We start from the raw sequence: 10886 nt of genomic DNA on the forward strand, positions 1-10886 counted from the left end.
GCACACACATTAGAAATTATATTTTAAAAACTATAGGCTGTATGACAAAAATTGAAATTTCAAAACTAATTTCTATTTCTAATATTTAATTACCCCTTCTATATAAGATCTTGTATAAAATCCTATAATTATAAGAATAGTATCTTGATCCCAGCAATTCATAAAACCAGGTATGGTGGTGTACCTGTAACCCCAGTACTTGGTAGATGGAGGCAAGAAGATCAGAAGTTCAAGGTCATTCACAGCTACTTAATGATTCCAGGCCAATCTAAGCTAATGAGACCCTGCCCTCTTGGTTCCCCTCCAAAGTAATTTTATTTTCTGTTACTTGGTTGTAATGTGTGAGTTTTACATACTCAATACAAGATTGATGAGGCTGATTTTCTTTTAAATGAAATATTATGGACAATTGTATTCTATAGAGTGTTACAACGGGCATTTATTCTGGATTTATTTGTGTTTTATAATATTCAAGGATAAGTAGCTATTAATGATCAGTTTATTCTGAGCTTATCTCACCCAGAATAGTGCTATAGTAGGTTTTTAAAAAAATTACTTACACTGCCACATGGATGAGTGAACAAAATGCATGAATGTAACGTTGCCTTTTAGTTCAATAGAGCTGAAGCAGAAACCTTAAGTCTATACAAAAATGCATCCAGTGGGCAGCACATATTAATATGTTTGTGAGTAGCAATCTGTCAGCATTTAGCATGTACACTTGTCTTTAAAATTTTTTAACTTAAATTTTTTCTTTAAAAAGGTTGAAATATATAAAAGTGAAATGAAAAGTCAAGTATTTGTAGAATCTGTTCTAGTTTTCCAAGGAAAACAAAATTGGATTGTAAATTCATATTCTCTCTCTTTCTCTCCTTGTTCTGAAGGATTGTATAGAAACAACTAGATAGAGCCTATAGTTTAGGTAGTAGTATTATACCAATGGTATTTTCCCTATTTTTAATAATTGGTCTTTGATGATGACAGAGAATGTTATGTTCTTGCTTTTAAGGTCCACACACTAATTTAGAAGTAAAGAGTCATTGTGCCATGCCTGCAATTATTATCAAATGGTTCTCAATTAAACATTTTTGAATTTTTATTTTATGGGTATATTTTGCCTGATGTAACTGCACCCATGCCTATAATACCCCCAGAAATCCGAAGAGGGTGACGGATCTCCTAGAACTGGAGTTGCAGATGGTTGTTAGCCCCCATGTGGATGTTGAGAAACCAAAGGTTTTTTGGAAGGGCAGACAGTACTCTTAACAGCTGTGCCACCTCTGCAACCTAAAGTAGTTCCCAATTTTAAATAAAAACTTTTGGTTGACATTTATAACTTATACTGCTCAAGAAACAGCCATTAGGACTGGAAAGTTGACTAAGTGGTTAAGCATACACGATGCTTTTCCAGAGGGCCTGAGTTTGGTTCTCAGCACCCATAACAGGTGTCTCACAACCACTTGTAACTCCAGCCCAAAAGAATCCTACGCCTCTAGCCTCAGAAGGCACCATACTCATACAAAGACACATAAGTACAACTAATTAGAAACTTATAAAAATAAATCTCTTAGGGCTGGAGAGATGGCTCAGCGGTTAAGAACACTGGTTGTTCTTGCAGAAGATCCAGGTTCAAATTCCAGCACCCACATGGCAGCTAACAACTGTCTGTAACTCCAAATAAATCAATAAAAAGTATTTTTATTTTGTGTGTATGAGTGTAAGCGAACTCCTGTTGTGCAGTACCCGCAGTGGTCAGAGGAGGGCGTTGGATCCCCTGGAACTGGAATTACGGACAGTTGTTAGCCCTTATGTGGGTGCTGTCACCTGGGCCCTCTGAAAGAGCAGCCAATGCTCTTAACTGCTGAGCCATCTTTCAAGCCTGAAAAAATTATAAAAATAAATCTTAGGGGAAAAACAACGAACAGCAACAACCACCATTAAGGGCTTTAAGGTCCCCCACCCCCATTATTCAAGGTCTTTGGGAGAATCAAACAGTTGTTTGAACTGGAACATCTGTAGTGTTGAGCCCGGAGAACCTTGGGCCATCTCTGAACAAATGTGAGGAGGCCACCGATTTATGTGAGTTTCGGTGAAGATTTGAGTTATGTGTAGGCTTGCGGCCGTGGATGTGTCACCACAGCTGACAGGGACAAGCCCACGGCTCCAGGCGCCACCAAATGCGCCACACCTTTTATTGTGTGCCTGAAACCAGACACCAAAACGGAACAGCCACTTCACAGCTGGAGGGCGATCCTCTGTGAAACTAAAATGCTTCGACAAGTCTCGGTTTTGTGTGAGGAGACTGGTGACCGGAAGTGCCCGCTCCACGCTGGGCGCTATTCAAACGTAAGTTCCGCTGCACGTGGTTGCCCGCCGCTGCCTCGAGGCCACCTAGTGACCGTTAGTCAGAGGCTGTGGAAGCCACTGGAGGCGCCCGGAGGTGTGTGTGGCGGCCAGCGGGGGCAGGTGGAGGCCCACGCGGGCGCGTGGAGGTCCGCGAAGGCGAGTAGAAGCCAGTGGAGGCCCGCGGGGAGCGAGTGGAGGCCCGCGGGGGCGAGTAGAAGCGAGTGGAGGCCCGCGGGGCCGAGTGGAGGCCCGCGGGGGCGAGTAGAAGCGAGTGGAGGCCCGCGGGGCCGAGTGGAGGCCCGCGGGGGCGAGTAGAAGCGAGTGGAGGCCCGCGGGGCCGAGTGGAGGCCCGCGGGGGCGAGTAGAAGCGAGTGGAGGCCCGCGGGGCCGAGTGGAGGCGAGTGGAGGCCCGCGGGGGGCAGTGGAGGCGAGTGGAGGCCCTCGGGGCCGAGTGGAGGCCCGCGGGGGGCAGTGGAGGTGCGTGGAGTCTAGTGGAGGCCCGCGGGGGGCAGTGGAGGTGCGTGGAGTCGAGTGGAGGCGCGTGGGGCCGAGTGGAGGTGAGTGGAGGCGCGTGGGGCCGAGTGGAGGTGAGTGGAGGCGAGCGGAGATGCCTGGAGCCGAAGGTAGTCCCGGGGAGGTTGGAGGTGTGGGGAGGCGGCATGGCCAGGTGTGCGCAGTCGCAGTCAGTTCTCAGACGCTTCACCTCCTTGACGCAGGTCTTTGACTCCCTGGGGCGGAGCAGAAGCTTTAGCCCGCCAGCACCTGTCTAGAGAGGTCAGGTCCAACCCTTAGCAATCCTGGCGGGAGTGGGCCGAAAAGCCAAGATGAGTAAAGGCCGAGATAAACGTCCTTTCGAATCAGAGAACCAGTTCATATTGCGTCTACCTCCGGAACATGCGTCAACTGTCAGGAAGATCATAAGTTCTGGCAATGCCACCGGAAAAGATAAACTGAAAATTGATTTATCTTCTGATGGCCGGCGTGCCATTGTTGAGGTAGACAACATCCCACTGTCTGCCAAGGTGGTTGATTTGCCTTGTGTTATCGAGAGCCTGAAAACTCTTGATAGAAGAACCTTTTATAAAACAGCAGATGTTTCCCAGATGCTTGTGTGCAGTGCAGATGGTGATCTTCATTCTACTCCAGAAGAACCAGTTACCTCCACTGATGCTACTGTAACTGGACGTAATGAAGGGGAGGCAGAGAAAAAGTATATTTGGAATCATGGCATTACTCCACCACTGAAGAATGTCAGAAAGAAAAGGTTCCGGAAAACAACAAAAAAGTTCCCTGATATGAAGCATAGTGAAGGTTGTAGTGGGTACATTGATTCTAAAGATGTGGAGAAGGAAGTGAAGAGGCTGCTGCGCTCAGATGCTGAAGCCGTCAGCACCCGATGGGAAGTCGTTCATGAAGAAGAATCTAAGACAACACAAAGTCAAGCATGCATTTCAGGCCTTCCAGGAACCCCAGAAATAAGTGGTCGAGTCTCATCAGAATATGCTATGTCTCAGACCACATCTCATGATTCTAGCAGTCACGATGGCCTAGAAGAAAAAGATGAGGAGGATGAAGATGAAGAAGAAGAGGAAGAGGAAGAGGAAGATGATTCTGAAGAGAATCTGGAAAGGGAGCTACAAGCAAAATTTATGGAATTTACCTTGGGTGAAGCAGACGAAGTTTACAATTCAATAATTAGGAGAATTCAGAAGCTGATTCGTCACAAGGAGAAAAAGATCCAAGATATTCAGGGAAAAGCACAAAGGCAGAAAGATCTCCTTAGAAAATTGGAAAACCCAACCCTCAAGAGTCATTTCCAGTCTCTGCTAGAGCAGCTTGAGTTACAGGAAAAGCAAAAGTACGAGCAGATCATTTTCCTGAAAAAACAACTGAAGTATCTTCTGAAGAAGTGAAGAGAGTCGTCAGCTTTGAAGTAGTCTTCCAGACTGAAGGCTCAGTGAAGCTGTGTGTATTTTCCTCCAGTTGTCTTATCTTGAATTAAAAGTTTGTTTCTTTGAATCATTTACTAATTGTAACTTTCAAGATCATAGTCATATAGTATAAAAATGTGGTAGCTTTAAGGATCACAACTGATCCTGGGATTTTGCTTTTTGTAGTCAATTAGAGAATTCCATATGTTGCTTCCATGCTGTCATGCTATGAGATCATTTACCCTGCTTGCCAAAGGGAGATAGTCTAGCTTATAAGGCCATACAGCTTGTTTGCATATGTTTTAGCTGTTTAAGTATTTACTACAACATAGAAAAATACCAGTTTGCTAGGTGTGGTAGTCCACACCTGCAATCCCAAGACTTGGGAGGTTGAGGCAGAATGATTAAGTTTAAGACCAGCCTGGGCTGCACAGACTGTCTCAAAAATAAAAATAGACTTGTTTTAGGGCTTAAGACCTGCCATAATTAACTGTCTACTTTTCAGCAATTAATACTAGATTGTGTAGAGTCTCTGTTAAGGTAAAACTCTCCATAGAAAAACCTTTTTCTGCTTTCCTGTTCAAGAATGATTTTTTTCCCCTGCTTTTTCCTTTGGTTGTGTTTTCAGGATTGTAACAGCCCATTAGTTAAGAAACAGCTAAAGCGAAGATGTTATCCTTGTTCTGTATCTCCCCATCCTAACCCCATCAGAAAAGATTAGGAAAAAACAGATGCTTGTAATGCCTGTGAAGACTTCTTTACCAGCCCTGGGCTGTTTGGGGGTGTTGTTTTTAAGCTCTATTATATAATGGATTTCTGGTCTGTGTTCTTTAAGCGAAAAATTAATTCAAATGGAAATAAAAGAAATAAAAAGAATCACTACAGACAATTCTGTGGTATTTTGTAGACAGTAATGCTCAGTCAGTTGAGAAAACACAAAGAGTGACTCCAAAGTGTGTTCCAGTTCAAAATGCTTGTTTCAAGAACAGCAGGAGGGTTTTTCATACAGTACGACATCCTCTAACGAGGATGGGAGTATTTCAAGAAATGCATCTGTCAGGAAGAGATATATTTGATGCAGACACATATATAAGTGTATATTTTAATGTGTCACTTAACCTGGAACCATTTACATCTCCCTAGACTTACTGTTTTTAACTTATATTTTGTTACTTTTCTCCCCTAGTAGAATGTAATTTGTGTCAGGACACATGTTGACACACACAAAAATCTGTTTTTCTCTCTACTTATTGAGAGACAGGAGGAGGGGGCTGGAGAGATGGCTCAGCAATTAAGAGCACTGACTGCTCTTACAGAGGACCTGGATTCGATTCTCAGCACCCACATGGCAGCTAACAGCCATCTGTAACTCCAGTTCCAGGGGATCTGATGCCCTTTTCTGTCTTCCTCAGGCACTGCACAATGGGTGCACTCACACACATTCAGGCAATACACTTACACACATAAAAATAACAAATTATTTCAAAAAAAGAAACGGGGAGAGGGGAACAAGGGGAGAGAAGGGAGGGTGGTGAGAGGAAAAGAGAGAATGAGAATGACAGTGCAAAATACTAACAGCAGGCAAAACTAGATTTACTGTCATACTTTTCAGAAAATATGAAATTATATGAAAACAATTACAGAATAAGATTGAAATTTATAATCTAGAAGGATGTATGGAGAATGGGTCTTAGAATAGGATTTGGGAATTTATATCTTAAAATGATTGTAAGCTATAGCTGGTTCATATACCTCATGCTGCCTCAGCGAACTTTCATTTTGCATTACGGAATATTTTTTAGTATTCTTTATAAAATCACCTTAGGAGTATCAGATGTTAAATAAAATTTAATGTATTCATATTAAAATAATTTTCAGGAGGCTGGGCAGATGGATTGCTAAGCAAGCATTTGGACCCGATTTCAAGTCAAAACACCCATGTAAAATGTTGGGTGTGGTTATACACACAGCTGTAACCCTAGTGCTATATGGGGCAGAGACAGCAGAACTATTGCAGCCTCCTGGATGCCAGCCCGGTTCCAGGTTCGGTGAGAGACTCTTCCTCAGGGATAAGGCAGAAAGTGATAGGGCAGGACATCTGACATCCTCTGGTTTCCATGCATCCACTCAGGTGCACAGACCAAATCCTCCACACACATAGGCATACATCACACATGTACACTATACTACACTGTGTGCACATGGACACTTTCATGAAGAGGCATGAACCCTGATTTTAAGGAGGTTGTGGGTCATAAGTTTTTTAATATGGTCAAATTATGTGTCTACAGAGCTTATGTTTTTTTAAAAGATTTTTAATTATATGTACATGTGCACAGTTGTGTGTGGATATGAGCACATGAGTGCAGGTGCCTTCAGAAGCCAGAGGTATCTGATCCCCCCAGGAATTGGAATTACAGGCAATTGTGAGCCACCTGATATGGGTACAGGGAACTGAACTCAGGTCCTCTGTAAGGGCAGTATTCACTATTAACTGCAGAGCTACCTCCCCAGTCCCTCTTAGATTTTTGAAAAGTATATATCATTAGGGTTCAGGATGGGTGTTGCCAATAATGAGCTGTGATTTGTGGGGTTACTGAAAAACTTCAGTTGCTAAAAAAATGTCATTACAATTTGTTTCACATTGAAATTACTACTGTGGAATCCAAGCATCTGATAAGATGCAGACATTGTCATTTTGTGCTGGGAACCTCTTTATCCAAGTCTGTATATAAATGGTACGTGGAAAAGAATTTTAAAGAAAAGGCACAGTTAAGACATGGAATGGAAAAACTGGGTGGAGCCCTGGAACAAACAGACTACAGAGGCTGTGAATGGGAGCTATCCAAGAACACACATTATTTTACTGGTTTGCATTTGGTCATCCCTGTTAATACAGTGACACTAGAAGAGAATGGTTCAGTAATATTAGGTGCACTGCCTACGTTACGGAACAAGGTAAGGAGATTTCCTGAACTGAGCATGAAGCACACATATGAAGTGAAATCTCCCCACTATGGCAGTCTAAGATTGTGGAAAATAAGCAGGGAGTTCCTATCTTTTGAAATTGTGTATTTTTTGAGATGGTCTCACACTGTAACCTAGGCTGGCCTGGAATTTACTATGTAGCTCAAGCTGATGTGGCGCTCATGTCCATCCCAGCTCAACTTTCCAAGTATTGGGATTATATGTATGAGCTACCAGCTCTGGTATTTTTTGGAAATTTAAGCTAAAAATTTAAAACTCAATAAAAGGACATACCAAGGGCAAACAATTTTAAAAGTAGATTGAAATAACATGGAAGGAATATATCTTCAATTGAGACAAACTGGCTGCCTCAAGGACTTCATGGAGGAGTATTTTTATGAATGTATCAACAAAGCTGCTTAACATCTATAATTTAAACCATAGTGATGACCTGCTTAAAGCCACCAATCTGTTTGTCATTGTTGAACACATTTAGTGCTCACTAGGCTGAGGAAACTGATTTCTGACAATGACCCTTCTTTCAGAAATATTTTTATTCTTTAAGAATTTCATACATGCCTATAATGTATTTTGTTCATACCCACCCCCTACTCCTCCTAGACCTAACTCCCATGCTCCATCCCATCCCAACTTTGTAACTTCTTTTTTAAATAACCCACTGAGTTCAGTTTGTGCCATCCATGTACTCATGGTTGTGGGGCCATCTGTCCATTGAATGACCATTGAAGAAAGTTGAGTCTCACTCCCCCAGAAAACATCAACTGTCATTAGCTCCTCAGCTAGGGGTGAGAACTGGGGAACCCTCTTCCTTCCTCCAAGCTGGAATGTCAGCTGTCTTCATCTTGTGCCGGTCTTGTGCAGGCAGCCACAGTGTCTGTGAGTTTATGACATGAGAGCAGCAGTCCTGTCATGCTCCCAAGGCACTCTTTTGCTCATTTTCCTCTAGTCTCTGACTCTTAGAATCTTTCTGGCCACTCTTCTGTGATGGTTCCTGAGCCTTTGGGGAGGGGTTGTGATATAGATATCCTGTCTGTGGTTGAACATTCCACTAACTCTTGTCTCTATACTTTGGTCAGTTTTGACTGTGTCCACTACTGTCCATTGTGCAAAGAGATTTCTCTGATGAGGTCTAAGAGCTGAACTAATCTATGGGTATAGAGATGAGAATTCAGAAGGCAGTTTGATGCTATCTCCATTTAGCAAAATAAGAGTAGTCAGTTCACCCTGGATTCTATGAACTCCCCAATCACAGGTTCTTGCTGATTTATGGTACCAGATATGTGTTTCCTCCTGTGGAGCCAGCCATAAATCCAATCAGAAAAAGTGTTTGGCTACTCCCATGACACTTGTGCCTCTATTGCATCTCTGGGCATATCTTGCCACATCAATAATTATTGTAGCTCACAGGGTTGCCAGCTGGGTAAGATCGTTGCTGACTTTTCCCCCTAGTAGCTTGTGCAGAAACTTCTGGATTATGAAAACTGACCAGGAAGGAAGAGCTTCGTGTTCAGTACCAACTTGATTTCTCCATGAAGGACTTTTCTTGATCGAATTTGTTAGGCTCATGTGTGCCTTCTTTTTCAACTAGATCTCTTTGGGCCCTGTCTTCAGCCTGCCAAACTAAGGTTTAGCAAGAATCCTGTGACTTTAGTTTAGAAAAGGTCCCCATCCTTGGTATCTAATCACCTTCCATATCTGATCAAGTTCCTCATCTTCCACCTCTCATATATACATTTTTAATCTGCCTTAAACAGGAATCCTGGCAAGTCAGTGTAACAAGATTAAATACACAGCACTCTTGCTATCCCGTCTTTGTCACTTTCTATCCAATGATCACATCACTTTGCTCACTGCCTATAAACCTTTGGGTTCTCAAAATTGAGTTTGATCTTTCTTGTCTCGATAGTCTTGACACATATTGCAGTTGTCCTGAATATAGTCCTCCTCATAATTCCAACACGTATTAGAATCTTTCAAATACAGCTTTCCGTAGTAAATGCCAGTGATGAGAAAACAGCCAGGCCATTGTCCATATAAGACTGTCATTCAAAAGAGGAGAAGTGTTCTTTTTAAGAGATAGACTTGTCAGTGTTATACAAATAAATGAAAAATATGTTAGAATTTTTCATTTTAATAACTCAGCATGAAGTGGAATAAGTTTGGCATGCTGAGAGCTGGCAGTAAGGCTCATATGCCTGTAGCTGCCTCCGTGAGGGGAAGAGTAGTAAGGAGTGAGGAAAGTAGATCCTGGTATGTCTGACTTCTCTGGATAAAATCTTAGGGTTTTAAAAAGGTTACTTTTAAAATACTTATTGAGCACCATTGTATACAAGGCCACAATGTCTATGTACTGCAGGACAAGCAAGGAAGGGAATCACTGAACAGCTGACTCTTTAACCCAACCCCAAACAGAGAACACAAACATTACTTAAAACTTAAGCCAAATGAAATTATCAATTGGAATCCATACAAGACATCCAAGGATTTCTCTTTTTAAAAATGGGTTACGTTTGCAAAACATGCAAGAGTTATGCGTCTCTGTGTCAGAAATAAACAATCTACACTGCCAAGAGGAAGACAAGTGGAAATTAACGTCAGAACCCAGGTTTACTTCTTAAATTAAAAAAAATGAATTTTAATGTTCATGAAAAACATGTGTCCTGCACTATAGAAACTAGGCCAATTATTGGCTTATTCATAATTTTGTGTCTCTGGTACCAGACACAGGGTGAGGAAGCAGCCAAGGGCCAAGCAAGAGGTGCCAGAATTCTGCATGCAATTAGACTGCAAGCTGTGGAGGCCTCCTCCCTCCCACTTCACATTTATATAAATAACTCCTCCTACCTTCCAGACAGGAACTGAATGAATATAGAGGAAGGAAACTAAATGAATCCATCTGTGAATAGGAAGGCAGGGTTGTCAATAAATGTTCCTGAAAGAAAGCGTTTAAAAATGCTCTTTTGACCTTTTGAGAATTGGCATTTTCAAAAGGTACAGATTTTATGTGCCTATGATTGAAATGCCCTCTTTTCTCTTAATTCATTGGTGATGTAGAGTTTAATGTTCATAAACTTAATGCCATGTGGGCCTGGCATATGTCTGGAATCTGAGCACTGAGGAGACTAGGTATTGTGAATTTAATTCTTTAGAATTTATTTTGTGATTTAAACAAAAAAATCCCTTGGTAGAACTCATTTCTCTTAAAGTGCAATTCAAAAACCAAAGCAAAACAAACAAACAAAAAAACCCCAAAATACTTTTGGGCTTATGTTCCTTTCTCTTAATGTCCCCTTTGCCGTTCCCCCAGCAACACAAAGTATATGTATGAGCATCAGTGTGCATACAACACACGCATGCATGCATGTGCACACACAGTTTGTTTTTTCTTTGTGAAACACATGGAACATACTATTGTACTATGCTATGCCTCAGAGATTCCCTCACAGAGTTCCATCTACCTCTGCCTCCTGAATGCTGGGATTAAAGGCCTGCACCACCCTGCCTGGCCCCTGCTTCAGCTTTTTAAGAATAAAGTCTCATGTAGCTCAAGCTGACCTTAAACTAACTATACAGTCAAGGCTGTCCTTGAACTCCTAGTGTTCCTGTCTCCATCTCAAGAGT

The 10886-nt window shown here is 42.1% G+C and overlaps 2 protein-coding genes across 2 annotated transcripts in view; one reads left to right on the forward strand and one right to left on the reverse strand.

The window, feature by feature from the left end:
- Ptprr (protein tyrosine phosphatase receptor type R) overlaps window positions 1–10886 on the reverse strand; it is a 322756-nt gene that overhangs the window by 193776 nt on the left and 118094 nt on the right. The gene's annotated exons all lie outside the window — the stretch shown is intronic.
- LOC103731663 (transcription initiation factor TFIID subunit 7-like) lies at window positions 3171–4259 on the forward strand. The gene has a single exon (XM_008830047.1). It carries the CDS (start codon window positions 3171–3173, stop codon window positions 4257–4259), a length of 1089 nt encoding a protein of 362 aa, XP_008828269.1.

The sequence above is a fragment of the Nannospalax galili genome, unplaced genomic scaffold, assembly GCF_000622305.1.
Source record: "Nannospalax galili isolate Female #2095 unplaced genomic scaffold, S.galili_v1.0 scaffold74, whole genome shotgun sequence".
Taxonomy (NCBI): domain Eukaryota; kingdom Metazoa; phylum Chordata; class Mammalia; order Rodentia; family Spalacidae; genus Nannospalax; species Nannospalax galili.

What these genes read in the sequence shown, in the direction of transcription:
- LOC103731663 (XM_008830047.1), top strand. Translation starts at nt 3,171, where the DNA reads ATGAGTAAAGGCCGAGATAAACGTCCTTTCGAATCAGAGAACCAGTTC.